General features: G+C 45.8%; 1 protein-coding gene across 3 annotated transcripts in view; it reads right to left on the bottom strand.

The window, feature by feature from the left end:
* Positions 1–17,809, bottom strand: part of COL27A1 (collagen type XXVII alpha 1 chain) — a 256,136-nt gene that overhangs the window by 59,464 nt on the left and 178,863 nt on the right. For all 3 annotated transcript variants that reach the window (XM_077922728.1, XM_028714253.2, XM_077922727.1), the window contains exons 30-37: positions 15,328–15,372; positions 13,532–13,576; positions 11,942–11,995; positions 10,862–10,915; positions 10,106–10,159; positions 6,406–6,459; positions 5,118–5,171; positions 1,704–1,811 (exon numbers count right to left, since the gene is read on the bottom strand). In XM_077922728.1, the coding sequence (XP_077778854.1) occupies positions 1,704–1,811; positions 5,118–5,171; positions 6,406–6,459; positions 10,106–10,159; positions 10,862–10,915; positions 11,942–11,995; positions 13,532–13,576; positions 15,328–15,372 (468 nt within the window). The remainder of the gene's footprint in view (positions 1–1,703; positions 1,812–5,117; positions 5,172–6,405; positions 6,460–10,105; positions 10,160–10,861; positions 10,916–11,941; positions 11,996–13,531; positions 13,577–15,327; positions 15,373–17,809) is intronic.

Raw genomic sequence — 17,809 nt, 5'->3', positions numbered from 1 at the left:
TTTCCTTCCTTTTCTCTCTCCTGTGCTTCAGCTGGGCTCACTCCTGCAATCTCTTCTCTGCCATCTCCTTGGATTGACCAAATGTTTTGTTTGGCACTTTTGGTCAAGGAGAACTTCAGGGGCCACAAAGCGAGCTCAGGACAAGAGAGGGAGTTGTAGTTGTGCCACATGGTAACACAAGAAGGTGCCTTATACTGATTCAGACGTGGAAACATGCCTTCCCTTTGGGGTATCTGGTTGGACACTGTGCGAAAGGGATGCTGGACTAGATGAGGCCAATCTCACACTCCTAACATAAAAAAAGCAACCTTCAGATGTCTTCAGAGGAAGCAAACAAATAGGATTATGCTACATGATAGTTGCCCTGACCCCAAACAGTACTTTATTAAAAGTGCAGAACTTGACAAAGATAGAAACGGAGGAGCAGATAAAGGTTATGGGATGGATCAAGAAAAGGGGAGGCAGGCCTGCAGCTGGCATGAAGCAGTTGAGCTAGCAAACATTTGTAAGACTGAAAATGTAGTTATTTCACAACTTGTCTGAGCTAGTGTTTAGCCTGTGTGTGTGTGTGTGTGTGTGTGTGTGTGTGTGTTTTAAAATCAGACTATATAAAAATATGTACTAAAATTTGAGATGGCACCATAACACTGCAATAAAGAATAACAGAGGGAAGCGATTACAAGCTGGCAAAAATATATTGGTTCCATCATGCACTTTGGTGTACTTTGACAGAGGGCAGATGCAGAAACTGGTCTAGTCTATTTACTGGTGTTGCATAGCTCAATACTGCTTGTATGAGTGTAGTTGTTTTTAAAACTCATTGGTTATATTGGTTCTTGTAAAATGGGTGAGAAGTTTGGGTTTTCTTTTTTTGCAGAGTCTAAAAGACAGGAGCGGCCCCTGCTGCAAGATGGCTAACCGTATTCCTGTTATCAGTAGTGGGTGAATGGGAGCCCTTCCTGCTCACCAGATTAAGATACTATAAAGCTACAGTCAGAGTTATGGGCGTACTCCATGCCACATAAATAACAACTTTGAATAAGTCAAAGAAAATCCTGCAGGTGTGTGCAACCGATGCAAATATGCAGGTGACGGCCATTTTAGGTGTGTGCAACTAATGCACAATCACCAATGCACAGGTCCTTTTGGACCCAGAAGAAGGAGTAATGGGGTTGTAAAGAGGGTGGGGCAGGGTATGATGGGGTGGGGTTTACTTAGATGTGCTCTGCCGACACATGCAGGGACCAGCAACGGAACCTCCATGAGAAATGGTCGCTGTCTGTAATACAAACTCTGCCCCATCCTCCAAAGTTTCATTTTGTAACCTGTGCAAATTAAAAGCGATTCACATTTGACAGTTTTACATAGTTATGGGAACTTTGCAATCTGGTGGAGGAGTTTGGATGAGCAGAATTACGCCAAGCATCTCATCTGGGGCAGAAGGGTTACCTTTGTGTCCCACAACCCCCCGCTCTGGTACATAAGAAAATATGCAGAGTATCAAATTGCTTTAGGAACCTTGGTAGGTATGTGAAATCACCAAAATGGAAACTCCGTTAAGACCCGTATTGTAAGAATAGAAAGGGTACAAACAACACCCACACCCTGAAAGAGAAGGAAAAGGAAAAAAGGAAAGATGCCAGCATGGTTAAACAGCAAGGTAAATTTATTCGAAGAAAAAGCAAGTGATTTTGCAAACTCACTCGAACGCCTGTGGGCCCAGGGTATCCAGGAGGTCCTTCTTTTCCTTTAATGCCTTCCTGCCCTTTGTCTCCTGTTCCTCCTTCTAGGCCTGGTTCTCCTTTGTCTCCCTGGAAGAGTGACACGGGTAAATTGCTTTTCTGTTTTTCCCCACAGGTTGCCCTGAGTTTCACCAGCAAGGAAAAAGAATGCGACAGAAATCCGGCATCGTTCAACACAGAGACTTCCCCCCCTCCACTTGTAGCCCAGTCAGTGCAAAGAACAGGGCTATGGATGCAGTGTGGGATATAACATTTAATCAAGCCCTGCCACTGCTGATCTTGAGTTAGGACTACTGTTTGATTTATGGCATTCACAAGCCACGATAATGGCCACTGGCTTTCAAAGGGGAGTAAACAAATTATTGGCCCTTAGCTATAACAGTTAAAATGAAACCTCCAGGTCCAGAGGTAGTGTACCTCTGAATAAAAAGGTAAAGGGACCCCTGACCATTAGGTTCAGTCGTGGCCGACTCTGGGGTTGCAGCGCCCATCTCTCTTTATTGGCTGAGGGACCTGGTGTACAGCTTCCGGGTCATGTGGCCAGCATGACTAAGCCACTTCTGGCAAACCAGAGAAGCATGGAAACACCATTTACCTTCCCGCTGGAGTGGTACCTATTTATCTACATGCACTTTGATGTGCTTTCGAACTGCTAGGTTGGCAAGAGCAGGGACTGAGGAACGGGAGCTCACCCCGTCGCAGGGATTCAAACCACCAACCTTCTGATCAGCAAGTCCTAGGCTCTGTGGTTTAACCCACAGTGCCACACGCGTCCCAAACAGCAAGCAAAGGCTGTTGCCCTGTCTTCATGCTCTGCTAGGTTTCTTCTTGGGAGTACATGACTGAATTCTGTTGGAAACAGGATGAATGCTCTTATGCCCCCTAATAAAAGTGTGTTACGGTAAGGGAAGGGCTGGACTTAGCACTGAGAAACCCAAGTTTGGATCCCACCTCAGCCACACATACACCAGGAAGATTTTAGGCAAGCTGCAGGCTCTTCTCTGCTTCATCTGTGCAATGGGCTTACATCCTTCTCAGGGATTTACAGTGGCAATTATTGCTCTATGCAGTCTACAAGTACTTCATTATTTACACATACTTGTTATTGCTAATAAACCACAGCACCAGGTCCCAGCACTCCTTTGAGAACATGGTCTGCCAGCTCTATGTCCAATTCACATTTGACTGTTACAAATTTATAAAGCAGAGGGGGAAAGTGAATGAAGATACCAGCAGGGAAATTTCATTAATGCTGCATCTTTCTTCATCAGCCAAGAGAGGGATGCAGTTCCAGGCAGACTTGAATGGCAGGGATAGGGAGTCTTTTTCAGAAAAAGGGCTGCATTCCATTCCAGGCAACCATCCAGGGGCCACATGCCAGTGGTGGGGAGGGCCAGAGGCAAAAGTGGGTGGGGCCATCCATGTAAATTTTAGTAGGGTAGTTTACAGATATGCTCACACACCCTTCTCTATCCCCCATTCAGAAAATGGATGGCAGAAAAAGGACACTCCTCCATCACCAGCTTTTTAGTTTCTTGTGCTACTTGCTTAGGAATGAAGACCTAATACTCCGCAATCAGCATGAAAACACAGCCAGAAGGTGAGTATGGAGGGCTGGAACGATCCATTCCTTTTCCACCAGCCAGTTCGGTAGAAGTCAATCGTTTTTATGAGCCTGCTAAATGGCTAGTAGCTTGCTTTTCATGTTACAGATGGGTAGCCGTGTTGGTCTGCCATAGTCAAAACAAAAAAAATTCCTTCCAGTAGCACCTTAAAGACCAACTAAGTTAGTTCTTGGTATGAGCTTTCGTGTGCATGCACACTTCTTCAGATACACACAGTGTATCTGAAGAAGTGTGCATGCACACGAAAGCTCATACCAAGAACTAACTTAGTTGGTCTTTAAGGTGCTACTGGAAGGAATTTTTTTTGTTTTGCTTTTCATGCTTCAGGGTGTGGCATCCCCATTCTCTGTGGCCAGTATGGAAATGCAGGCTACTAGCCTTTTAGCAGGCTAATATATTGGGAGAGTAACCTTTGTGGGCTTCTTTACAAGATTGATCTAATGGCCCATTTGAAAGAGGCAGCGGCCAAGCTGTCATCTCACAACATTCATGCAGAACTTTCATCCTAGGTTCCCACAGCAAATTTATATCAAATTACCTATTGACATTTGCTCTGATTCAGCGCTACACTGTGGGTTTTCCTGGGGGAAAGTGTGGGGCACATGGAAACATGGATGAGCCCTAGGTCTGTCTCCATACAGTTGGGTTGTTGTTTTTAGTCCTACCGTTTCCCCTGGAAAAACTCACTGTTCACAGCTGAATCAGGACAAACAGCAATCCACAGAAAACCTGACAGCCATTTGTTCTGATTTAGTGATAAACGGCTAGTTTTTTTGGGACAGAGTGGTGGGAAGACAGAAAAAGAACCCTGTTCAGAAACGGACTTGGAAAGTGTGGATCTGTGCCTGGAAAGGGCAGTGCAAAAGGAAGTCTGGATGAGCCCGAAGCGACAGAATGGATAAGCTCCCTGAAAGTAGCAAACCCACACAGAAGGGAATGAATTTCAGGGACGAATCCAGCAAATTCACTGAGCAAGCAGACCTACTTTCGCATGTGCACTGGAACTACCGCTCCCTCTTTTTTCCCCTGTGCACCCCACATACTCTTCCTAATCTGCTCCAGAAGGTTGAGGGGAAACCCCAGAGCAGATTTGGGGGAGGTGGGGGGGGGAGCGCGGAGGAATAAGAGAGAGAAAGGAAGCTCTGCAGCATGAGCAGGAATCGTTTCACTCAGGAAATAACTTTGGTGGATACAACCCTCTGTCTCCATGAGACACTAATTTTCTATTTGCAGGGAGTATTTACAAATGATTTTATCCATTTGCTGCATGCAGTGGATCCGTTCTCTTAACCACCCCACTTCACTCTGCCACATGCAAAGAAATGTCTGAGCAGCAAAAAGCAGCCAGATCATTTAGCTGAAGGCAGGAAAGGAACCATTCAATAAGCCTGCAGGGGGGCAGAGACACAGCAAGAGGTTAAAATAAGGGATTATCTTGTAAGAAGAGATTGTCTGGCTCAGACGTTCATGAGAGATGGCAGCAGTGAAGAGCAGCAAATCATATTGCTGGATTGACACAATAAGCTGCTGGAGATTTCTTCGGCAGAGTTTTCCAGGAATGGAAGTACTTGAGCTCATACAGTTATGGAGTCCAGTGGGAAAATAACAAAAAGGAAAGGATATACATTCCTGAGGCTTCAACTGTGTAAGGCGGGAGTGATTTCAGGCTCATGCAAGAGAAAGAAGATTTGGGTAAATCAAGATTCAGCCAAGCAGGGCCTTTCTTGAGGAAAAATCACAAAATTGTTACCTTTAGCCCATCTGGCCCTAGAGGGCCACTGTCACCTTCAAGGCCCAGATCGCCCTACGAAAGAAACATAGGAAAGTTGTCAGCACTTACAACCATCACAGATCATCACCAGGCTAGCTTACGGGGTGCAGAGCCCAAACCACTCTGTCCTTGAGCACCTGTTTGGCACACTGTATAGCATCCACCACCTTATTTTGCTTGAAGCAGTCACCTCCCTCTCCCTAATTGTAGGCACAGTCCCAAGTGAAACCTGACCACCAGCTCATTTTAGGGCTTACCCACACACACCTTTGCCTCACTCTTTCCAGGTACAGGTCCATGTCTGAGTGTTCTTTTTTTTCACACCCTGGAGCTTTCCCTGTGAAAACCCACTCTTTAGTGCTCAAACTTCAATTCGGGTTTTCCACAGTGTGCTGTAAATTGTGGGTTTTTGCAAGGGAAACTCCAGAGCAGAGAAAAATGGGGGGGGGGGGGGAGAAGGTGTTTGGGCACGGAGCTTTAAATGCAGACCATGTCTGGAAAGCATGAAGGAAAGGTAAGCACGGATAAGCCTTTAATCTCCATCTTGGTAAAGGTTGTGACTCAGTGGTAGAACAAAAAACCTTTGCAAGCAGAAAGTCTCAGGTTCAAACCCTGGCATCTCCAGGTGGGGCTGGGAATGTCCCCTCTGAAACCCATGGAAGTCAATACCAGTCAATAAAGACAATACTGAGCTAGGTAGACCAATAGTCTGACTCAGGATAAAGAAGTTTCCTAACTCTTCCTCCCTTCGCTCACTGGGTCCTCATCTGTTGGTCTCAACAATTGCCCTGTGATAGAGCAATCTGGAGCAAAAGGTGGCAGTAACAGACTCTTGGTATCTTGCTTTGCCTTTGCTAGAAACTTGATCCTCAAATGTACCTGTCCATGAACCCCTTCCTCTGGCTCCTCCAGACACAATTCTGCTTTCTATAGCTGCAGCTGTGCCCATTTGGACCACGTCCCTGTCTGGGCATCCAGCAGCTAAGAGTGGACCCCTGCTCAAGGTAACACGCCGAGTCCATCTAGCTCAGCATTGTCAACGTGGACTGGTAACAGCTCAAGACGTGTTTTGAGCTCACCAAGGCAGATTGCACCTAAGCAGATTGCAAAGTGCAAACAGGTAGATACAGGTGTAGGAGAACCTTTGGGAAACCTGGTCTCCAAACCTCAGGGCTGCAAAATGGGAGGGCAATTCAGCCCAGCACTACGGTTCATATTTTGTTTGAACTGCAAGTAGCCCCTTCATAGAAATGGTACTTCTACTTACCCGTTGGCCAATGAGGCCTTGTTCTCCTGGAATCCCAAGAGGTCCAAGATCACCCTAATGGGGCAAAGAGGGAAGGATGGGGAGGCAAATTTTGAAATCAGCTTATTATTACATTAGAAAACTGCACGAAGCAACGCTGCAAGGTTCTCAGGGTTTCAGAGCTTTAAGTCTGAGGGAGCAGAGTCCAGGAAACAAGGGGTGGCCCAAGAGTCCAGGAAACAAGGGGTGGAGCCCAGTGACCTGGGTGAGAGCAGAGCTTGGGTATACCTGGTGACTCAAAAGATGGAATCTGAGGGATGCTGGAGGAGCAAAAACTGATAAGATTTGACTCCGAGAAAGCTAAAATCTTGAATAATTCACATGCAACCTTGACACTTGATAACACCCGTGTGAAGAAAGCAAACCAGGAGAAGTTATTTGATCGCTCATAATGCAAGAACTGAAGTCAAATGCAAGAAGACAATGTATTTATTCATTTACTCACTACATTTAGACCCCAGCCTTTCCTCTATGGAGCTCAAGGTAGTGTACATGGTTCTCCCCTGTCCCCCTGACCCATTTTATGCTCACAACTCTGTGAGACAGGTTAGGCTAACACAGAGGCAGTGACTGGCTTGCTCAAGGTCCCTCAGAGGGCTTTATGGGCTCCTTGGTCCTAATCTGACATGGAGAAAGAGGGGGGTGTAATACTTCACACAATGCATAATGCAGTTGCAGAAGTTGTTGCCACATGTGGGGTCATGATGCTCACTGGCCTCAAAGGCTTTTTAAATACACAATTTTTCAGTGAAGGGATATTCTCCAAGGGCCCCTGCAGAAAACCTATGTATTGACCACTCATTCTGATTTGTTTGCACAAGGGATGAACAGAGGTTGGATCCTGCACCTCTCATTAGTGCAAAGCCCCTGCTTGCATTTGGGACATAGACTGGGTTGGGCACAGAGTGATCTGGCCCCAATTGGACCCCAAACTGGAAAGAGACTGCCTTACGCAACTGCAGTGAACACACATCTTCCCATAGCCATTTGTTCCTCACATACCTAAACTACAAAAAGTCCAGGTTTTTTAAAGTGGATTTGTTTTGTTGTAGCCCAAGGAATCAAAGACAAGCAGTAGCACAAATAATCACACACTTGTGACAATCACGCCAGTATTCTTTTAACCGAACTGAGCAGAGAGTCCCTTCCAGCGGATACGACTGTCCATTTCCCCTTTCCTGCTCACAACAGGACCTTGCTCCCTGATAGGCCAGCCGATGGGAAAGGCTGCAGATCAAGAAACATAAATGGGAGCTTTTGTTCCAGGGAAAGGTTAAGAAGGTTGCCAAGTGGCAGGCAGAGACCGCAGAGCTGAAATCTTAGACAGACCCTGGGGGGAGCAAAGGGGGAGAGGTCCAAAGACACAGTAGCTCTGCTGCTGCCTTTAGAAGGTTTGCCAAGGCAAACATAGCCATGGGGTGAGAAGGGGGGACACAAGCAATAAAGGGAACTGCACTGAAAGCAAAGTAAGTTCTCCACCATATATGTGATACAACCTCTTCAGCAACAAGGGCAAGAACCTTAATCAGCTGACAAGAAATAAAAAGGGGGGCTGTTCTTCCTTTAAAAGCCCAGGATGGGATGGGGGTGAGATAATTTAAACTGCTAACATCTGTGGTACGGTGAAAGCCATTCATTTGGCATCCTGTGGCAGAAGGACAGAAGATAGTCCTTCTTCACCCAACGCATAATCAAACTATGGCACTTCCTCCCCCAGGAAGCAGTGATGGACACCCATCAGTGATGGACAGCCCAGATGACTTTAGAAGAGGATTGGAGAAATTCATGGAGGGCAGGCTATAAATGGAATTGTAATTCTTAACTCTTATAACGATATAGTATACCCAGCTCTACTTCTCTTTCAAATCAGAACCAGTGAAGGCAGTGAAGGTCCTGTGTGAGTGTCTGGAGGGTGGATGGTGGCTAACAGATTGAGGCTGAATCTGACAAGACAGAAACACAGGGGGCAGGTGACAGGGGGCAGGCAGGTGTGGAGGACTCCTTGGTCCTGAATGGGGTAACCATACCCCTGAAGGACCAGGTGCACAGCCTGGGAGTCATTTTGGATTCACAGCTGTCCATGGAGACGCAGGTCAATTCTGTGTCCAGGGCAGCTGTCTACCAGCTCTATCTGGTACGCAGGCTGAGACCCTACCTGCCCATGCACTGACTTGCCAGAGTGGTGCATGTCCTGCTTATCGCCCACTTGGACTACTGCAATGTGCTCTACGTGGGGCTACCTTTGAAGGTGACCTAGAAACTACAATTAATCCAGAATGCGGCAGCTAGACTGGTGACTGGGAATGGCCACCAAGACCACATAACACCGGTCTTGAAAGACCTGCATTGGCTCCCAGTACACTTCCGAGCACAATTCAAAGTGTTGCTGCTGACCTTTAAAGCCCTAAACGGCCTCAATCCAGTATATCTGAAGGACTGTCTCCACCCCCACCTACCCGGACACTGAGGCCCAGCGCCGAGGGCCTTCTGGTGATTCCCTCACTGTGAGAAGCCAAGTTACAGGGAATATTTTGTTGGAAGCCGCCCAGAGTGGCTGGGGAAACCCAGCCAGATGGGCGGGGTACAAATAATATATTATTATTATTATTATTATTATTATTATTATTATTATTATTATTCCTTTTATTTTTATGTTGTTCAATTAAACTATTAACAGCAGCAGCAGCAACAAAACAACAACAACAACAGTAACAGACTTCCTTAACCTTTTATACCACAAATCTTCTGTGTTGGGGGAGGGCCATGGTGCAAAAGCAAGAATGTGGTAGTGCTGGGAAACCAGCACAGAACTAATAAAGCAGAAAAAATCCACCACGAATGTCCTCTTACTGTGTCAAGAACATGTAGAATATACCTGCAACAAAACACCAGTCTGGAGAGGCCCTTAGTTTGGACCAACCCAGATTGAGAACCAGACTTTTGCCATGTCCACCTTGCTGCCTACAACTGGCCTACCCCCACCTTTGCCTTCATCCATCTTGTCAAAAACAGCCCAGATGTCATGGATGCAGAGGAATGGTGGCAGGAACCAGCTGGGGAACCACCAAGGGAAGAAAGTTCACAGCACAGCGACTGGTGGTGAGACAATGAGCAGTGGTCAGAGGGAGAAGACTGGAAAGACGAGGTGTCAGAAGCAAAGAGGTAACAGTGCTTAGTGAGCAGATAGAGTCTGTGGCTCAGAGAAGTTCAGAATCAGGGACAGAATCAGAAGAGGCAGAGATGAGTCAGGCTGCTGAAGAGGCACAGGTGTTTCCTCCTCCAGGTGTGACAAGCTCCCCTCCCACATCTCCCAGAATCAGGAGAGGTATAAAGAGGGCAGAAGAGAGGTTAGTTTCACACAGATGCAGTCTCAGATTGCTTTGGGGGAACCCTGGAGAGGAGGGAACTGTGGGAAGGCAGGGACCTTCAGTCTCTGCTACTGGGGTCAAGACTTGCCAGAGATGAGCTGCTATGCTCTACAGGTATGACATTCCTGTGCAGATCGTGTTTTTCCCCAATAGTCTACTCCAACTTTGAACTGTATGATTTACTGACCTGAACGCTCTTTGACACCAAGACATAACAGAAATAAAAGCCACAATTACCCCTCTGATCGAACATTACATATAGAGGTGTGCGTTCCCCTGCTGCCCCCATTTACCTTCATGCCTGTTTCACCTGGAAGTCCACGCTGCCCTGCCAGGCCAGGAGGTCCCTGGTAGAGTGGGGAGGAAGAAAAAAGTAAAAGGTCATTGTCAACAAATGGAGAACACATGTGTATAGCAAATGAAAATGCAATTATAAATTACTCAATGATTACCCACATGATTACCTATTTGAACTCACTGTTTCCTACCAGCCATGTACATTTTTAGTCCTGTCATTGGAAAGTCCACTTTTCCCTCCTCCATCATTGTACCATCAGTTTAATGGAGTTCACATGAGAAAATATCAAGTCTTGTCAGGCAATTAATATGGTGTATTTTGGTGATTTTAAATGTTGAATTAAGCTGGATTTAACCTCGGTAGTGTCTCTTGTATCTTTTTTTTCTTACTTTACAGATGTTGGTTAATATCACAGATGCATGTTCTACATTATTTTATTCATATTATAGCTGCAAACTAGTCATGGCCTTTGGCTAGAAAAATAAACTTATTCATTTACTGACTGAAATATATTGCAGGCAGAACTATCACCATGGAGGATCCAAATGAGATTTTTCCCAGCCAATGGCTCCATTGTGTTTTCCCAGGAATAAATACCAATAAAGTTTATTCATAGGAAATGCAGTTCTTCTCCCATACCCAGCAAGTTTCTTCCTGCAATTATCAAACACCCTGGTGAATGAGAGGACATGAATGGACTTCTGCAAAGATTAAAGAGGTGGGTGTGAGAGAGGGGGAGATTATTCTCTACCTTATGTCCAATTTCTCCCAAAGGCCCAGGTGGACCTTGAGCTCCCTGAGGTCCCTGAAATAAAGATGCATATTGTTAAGAATGCATGGAAAGCGTCCTGCTGGATACATAGAGTAAATAAGCACCCTGCTCCCAACAATGGCCAGCCAGTGCTCCCTGCAATGCTTATAAACAGGGCATGCACCCCCCCCACAACCACTGCCCTTCCAGCAACTAGTATTGCAGGGGTAGACTGCCTCTGAATATGGAGGTTCTGTTTAGCTACCACGGGTTACATACGCTTCAGGTTACATACGCTTCAGGTTACAGACTCCACTAACCCAGAAATAGTACCTCAGGTTAAGAACTTTGCTTCAGGATGAGAACAGAAATTGCGCAGCAGCGGCGCAGCGGCAGCGGGAGGCCGCATTAGCTAAAGTGGTGCTTTAGGTTAAGAACAGTTTCAGGTTAAGAACGGACCTCCGGAATGAATTAAGTACTTAACCCGAGGTACCACTGTACATTGATTATTGCTTTCATTTTATGGATCAATAGTCTCGTTAGATAGTAAAATTCATATTAAATTGCTGTTTTAGGGGTTGTTTTTAAAAGTCGGGAACAGATTAATCCGTTTTGCATTACTTTCTATGGGAAAGTGTGCCTTGGTTTGGGAAAGCTTTGGTTTTGGAATGGACTTCCGGAATGGACTAAGTTTGAGAACGAAGGTACCACTGCATTTTGTTATGGATTTGGGAATGCCTGTCTAATGTCTAAGAACAGTCAGAAGATCTCTGCTGGATTAGATCAAAGGTTCATCTGGTCCAGTGTTATGTTCCCCACAAGCTGAAGGTAAAGCCCTCTCAACTGTTTCACAGAATTATTGAATCATTCATCTCCATTCCCCATGTCTCAGCAACTGGTATTCAGAGGTAGGCTGCCTTTGATCATGGATGCTCTATTCAGGAGGAGAACATTGTGTTGGTGGCTCTGCTATTATGGAACTCTCTCCCCAGAAGCAGCCTGCTGGAGCCTGTCTCCCATTAGAAAGAAAGTTTAGATTTGTTGTTGCCTGGGATGAAGGGGGCTGTGGTGGGTACTTGCCGGGTCTCCTGGAGGCCCTTTAGCTCCTTGGGGTCCAGAAGGTCCTTGGATACCCTGGAATAAAGCAGGACAACAAAAAGTTCAGAGTTCGAGGTTGAAGTGCGGATTTTCACACCTCTTAGTCACTCATTAGCACCTTGCAAATACTTCATAAAAGGAGCAAGAAGGTGATTCAGAACTAGGAAGGAGAAATGACCTAGTGCCTCACTCTCTGGGATGGCAACTGACCCAATTCCAGAGAAATGGTATGACCAATGAAGACATTTAATTTAACCTGTTAGATATTCTATCAGAGCACATATATCGTTCTATTTAGGAAAAAACAAAACCAACATCAACTCATAATCCCCTAGTGCAGGGGAACCTGTGGCCCTCCAGATGCTGTCGGACAGCAACCATGTCATCCCTGACCTTTGGCCATGCTGGCTGGAGTTGATGAGAGTCCAAGGACAGTAAGGCCCACAAATATTCCTCGCCTCTAGTGGTTGCAAGGTCAGGCCAAAGGTCTATCTAGACAGATTTACTAAGGTTGGTAGGGATCCCGGAAGGTCACCTACTCCTTATTTCCTACTAATACATGAAATGTTCTTGATTGGGGTGGTGAGATCCAGCCTCTGTTTAGAAATCTCTAATGAAGGAGAATCCATCATCTTCCAATTCACTGTCAAACAGCTTGTACCATCAGGAAGATCTTCCTAAAGTTTAGCTGAAATAACCTTTCTTGTAATCAGTCGCTGATTCTGCTCCCACCTTATGGAGCAACAGAAAACAAACCTTCTCCATGGTCTATGCTTCCCACATCCCAGATGCATCTGGGAAGCTCACAATCAGGTCACACCAGCCCTCTCCTGGCGTACCATCAAGTGTTACATTGCCTCTGAACCCAGAGCATCTATATTAAAACAGAGGTGCTGCTGCTTTCATTCTTCTATTACTGTGATTTCAGGTTCTGTATTTTAATAGCATGATAGGACTGTAGGGTTGGAAGGGACGCCAAGGGCCATCTAGTCCAACGCCCTGCAATGCAGGAATCTCATCTAAAGCGTCCCTGACAGATGGCCCTCCAACCTCTGCTTAAAAACCTCCAAGAAAGGAAAGTCCATCACGCCCTTGGGAGTCTGTTCCACTGTCAAACAGCTCTTTCCGTCAGAAAGTTATTCCTAATGTTTGGTCAGAATCTTCTTTTTTTGTAATTTGGAATCCATTGCACACTTCTTCAGATACACGAAAGCTCATACCAATAACAAACTTAGTTGGTCTCTAAGGTGCTACTGGAAGGATTTTATTTATTTATTTAGCATCCAGTTGGTTCATCTAGAGAGAGGCGGTCCTCCAGGTATTGCAGTTTTAGTCCTTTATATGAATCTGCCTGGGCATTAAGATAATGCCTCAAGAAGCCATGCTCATAAGCCTCGAGACTGTCACAGAGTCAGTATATATAATGCTTATTATGTTGTTTGTACTTCAGCTCTAACACTTTACTTTCCATACATTGCTGAGATGCTTGCTGTGCATCTCAAAATAAACAGATAAAATTATTAAGTAAAGAAACACAAGTTTGCTATAAAACAGGATGCAGCATGAACTTACAGGGAAGCCACGAGATCCCATCTCACCAGTCTCTCCTATCTTTCCCTGAAAACACAGTTACAGTTATGAGTATGAATCCAAACAAAAACACGCCTTGGTAAGCTGGCAGCAAAAGCATAGTGGAAGATAAAGGATGCTTACTACACTTCAGGGACAACCCAGGTGGGGTGGCTGTTCAGAGAAGGGCTTGGGGAATCTGTGGCCCTCCAGATATTGCTAGATTCCAGCTCCCACCAGCCCCAACCAATGTAGGTCATGGGACAGTGGTAAGGGGAGTTACAGTCCAGCAATACATGGAGCACTACAGGTTCCAGAATTCCTGTGTTGAAGGCTGGTCCTTCCTCCGTTTTAACCATTTTTGAAAAGCAAAGCAAAGCAAAACCTACACCATTTGCTAACCACAATCTTCACCAATATGATGCCCTCTAGCTGTTACGGACTACAACTCCCATCACCCCCAGTGTTGTTGGCTGGAACGGATGGGAGTTGTAGTCCAAAACAGCTGGAAAGCACCAGATCAATGAAGGCTGCCTTAGAGAGTGGCTGGGAATGGTGCTAAGCACATTGCTGGTGAGACTCGGGCCACTTGCCATCTTAATTTTTCGAGAGGTGAATTTGTGTCTGGGGCCTGTATTTCACACACTCCCCTGCCTCCCAGAGCCTGCACACATTTTTGTCTTAAGTCCATCTTGTGCTACAGTTTGCTGAGAAGCCTGTTGAGAGAAGGATCCTCTATGATATAACTAGGCTTATGGTTAACCTCCTGTTGTGGTTTTTTTGGGTGGGGAGGGGGGATAAAATAACTAGTATGAATCCTTTAGGAAAGAATTGCCTGTTCTTTCTCCTATGTATAAACTTAAGGAAAGAACCATTTACATATCAGTTTCTCGTTACTGGCATGGGTACCTTACCTAGGATAGGTAATGTGTGCATAGATAGGTAACAGTAGTCAGTGCGTTTCCCCACTCTTTTGTGGGGGAAGCTTGGCTCCCACCCCACAATTCACTCTTTACAGTAGCTTCCAAAAGATCCGTTTATTGAGCATTCATCCTGATATTTTTTTTCAGGGAGGTTAGGCAAAAAATGCAATGAACTACAATGCAAGCAATTGTTATCCCATAGTTTCCAAAGGAATTATCCCATCACTTTCCTTACCACAACAAGTCTGATATTTTTTTTGGGGGGGGGGGGGGAGTGGGCTTGTTGCCCAAGACCCATCCAACCAGCCTTAGTGGTGTTACCTGAATTTGCCAGTATGTGTTTCGATCCCACTTGAAAATAGCAATCGTCTGAAAGTGCCCCAAATAACATGTGTTTGTCTCCAAATCTAGGGCTGCTTTCCTCCTTCGCAGTCCCAGAGTTCTGGCAAGCTGTCTGCCTCTTTGCATCCTGCCCTCAAGCTCCTTACAAGTTTGTCCAATTAAAAGAGTGTTTCACAGTACATTATTCACTCCACCCTCACAGTAAAACCCTAGCCTGTGTTTTGGAAAGCAGCACTGTGGCAAGGCCACTCTGCTAAAATGTGCCTATGCATTTATGCACACAAAATTCAACAGACTTAGATCTGCATTGCACTGTGGCCCATAAACTGTTGTTAGGTTCTGGGGGAGGGCGGGTGGAGCATGGGGATGGGGGAATCATTTTGTTGCTATTGTTCATTTTCTTTTTTAGCCATAATATAGTTCAGGGAGTCCTACTAAAACTAGATCTGAGTTAAAAACAGCCCAAATTCAATTTCGCAGAATGGAATTAATGTGCACCTCTCTTTCAGACACTTCAAAGTTTAACTGACTTACCTGTTGCCCATCTGGTCCCTGTTTCCCTGGATGTCCTGAAAGGCCCTGTTAGAAGGAAGAAATGAAGTTTATTAATATTATTTTTATTATTACTGTTATTCTCTCCCATCCTTGCTCCTAAAGGAGCCCAGGGCAGGAAACAGAGAGGTGGACTGGGAAATATCTCTCCTTAAAAGGCTTGTTGGAGGAGGAAGGTCTTTAGCAGGCAACACAAAGTCTCTGAGCATCTAATATTTAAGGGAACTCTAAAAGATAGGTGCCTGATTCCTATATTCTGTGGAACAGACCAGCTGATAAGATGGCATTTGCAGGAGGTCCTCACCTGAAGAACACAGTGATCAGTTGGAGTGAGAAAATCTTATAGGTATATAGTGCCATCTATGTGCATGGGACGCAGATGGCGCTGTGGGTTAAACCACAGAGCCTAGGGCTTGCCGATCAGAAGGTCGGCGGTTCGCACCCCCACGACGGGGTGAGCTCCCGTTGCTTGGTCCCTGCTCCTGCCAACCTAGCAGTTCAAAAGCACGTCAAAGTGCAAGTAGATAAATAGGTACCGCTCCGGCAGGAAGGTAAACGACGTTTCCGTGCGCTGCTCTGGTTCGCCAGAAGCGGCTTAGTCATGCTGTCCACATGGCCCGAAAGCTGTACGCCGGCTCCCTCGGCCAATACAGCGAGAAGAGCGCCGCAACCCCAGAGTCGGCCACGACTGGACCTAATGGTCAGGGGTCCTTTACCTTTATGTGCATGGTACCTTACAAAAGAACAGATAGGAGAGGTCCTTGCCCCGACGAGGCTTACTGCCTAAAACAGGGAATCAACTGAAGAAGGGGGAGGAATTGGCAGCATAGGTAGGCAAGGGAAAAAATGCTTTGACTTAAGGCTCATCCACACCTCCACTTGCCCCTTGCTTAGAAAGCGCAGGTCCAAGTGGTTTTCTGCTTGGGCCCAAGTGGTTCTGCCTTTGCCCTCTTGCTTTCCCCTGGGAAACCTGCTCTTTAAGGCCAAATTGGAGCAAACAGCTATCTGGAGAAATCCTGATTGACGTTTGCTTCAATCCAGAGGTAAACAGCGAGTTTTCCCAGGAGAAAATGGTGGGGCGACTGGAAGTGTGAATGAGGAGCCTTTAGCTACACCAGAGGATTGGGCCAAATGGTTCCCAGTGGGGTGGAAGAGGGTTCTGATGTGGCTTTGAAAAATCCTGCCCTGCTGTGTGCTGCCAGAGCCAAACTCTGCAAACCTTCAGGGTATTATATCAAGAGTCCTGGTTTCCAAGAGCCCTTTGAAAGCTCTCTCATGATAAGAACTGTTCTGACTTTCTGCACAGATGGATTATTTTTAGCCATGTGTGAGCATTCTGTTGACTCCAAAATAAAAAGGCTTTGCCTTTGGTTGCTTTGGCAATATTTTAGCCACCATGAATTCACGGAGATCATATCTATGCAAATAAGTAAGGTATGTACTGAATTCAGATGAAGTCTAAATAAAGATAATGAGGTACGTTTGCCTCTTAAATGCAGACAGAATCAAATTTCTTCCCCATCCTAGTCAAGACTGTAAAAACACAGTGCAGAAAAGGTGTGAGTTAAACATCAGAATGGGAAGGGGATGGAAAAATCCTGGGGGAAACACCACTTTTTTTGTCTTTTGACCCTTCACCCTGATATTTAACTTGATTTAGCTCTGAAAAGGAGGCCAAACCCTGAAAGCTTCAAAGTCAAACATGGAGATTGACAGCAATGCTTCTGCCAGCCTGGGAGACTCCCCTGTTCAGCAGATGAGCTAGCATGAATATTCTAAAGTTCTGACCCAATTTAACACCTCAGCTTTCAGCCAACTCTCTACATCACAATAGGCTGCTTGTCCGTGGGTTCTAGATATAAACGGCCTTGGTCCAGTATACCTGAAGGACCGTCTCCACCCCCATCGTTCAGCCCGGACCCTGAGATCCAGCACTGAGGGCCTTCTGGCGGTTCCCTCATTGTGAGAAGTGAGGTTACAGGGAACCAGACAGAGGGCCTTCTCGGTAGTGGCGCCTGCCCTGTGGAACGCCCTCCCTTCAGATGTGAAGGAGATAAGCAGCTATCCTATCTTTAAAAGACATCTGAGGGCAGCCCTGTTTAGGGAAGTTTTTAATATTTAATGCTGTATTGTTTTTAACACTCGATTGGGAGCCACCCAGATTGGCTGGAGAAACTTAGCCAGATGGGTGGGGTATAAATAAATTGTTGTTGTTGTTGTTGTTGTTGTTGTTGTTGTTGTTGTTGTTTTACCAGTCCCACGCAAGGAGACCATCTTGGCTGTGACTCCTGGAAGACTTGCTCATTGCCTTTCGTACCTTTCCACATCTGGCCTGGGAGTGTGGGACCCTGACTGACTCCAGCTGCAGAAGCTGAGGCTGATGAACAGACTCTTGTGCAGGGGTGGAAGGGGTATTGTTGATGCATGGGGCTTTTTTGTATCTTTATTTTAGATCTTGTGATTT

This window comes from Podarcis muralis, chromosome Z, assembly GCF_964188315.1.
Source record: "Podarcis muralis chromosome Z, rPodMur119.hap1.1, whole genome shotgun sequence".
Taxonomy (NCBI): domain Eukaryota; kingdom Metazoa; phylum Chordata; class Lepidosauria; order Squamata; family Lacertidae; genus Podarcis; species Podarcis muralis.
Note: the sequence above shows the minus strand (reverse complement) of the source record. Positions and strands in the feature narration are given on the sequence as shown.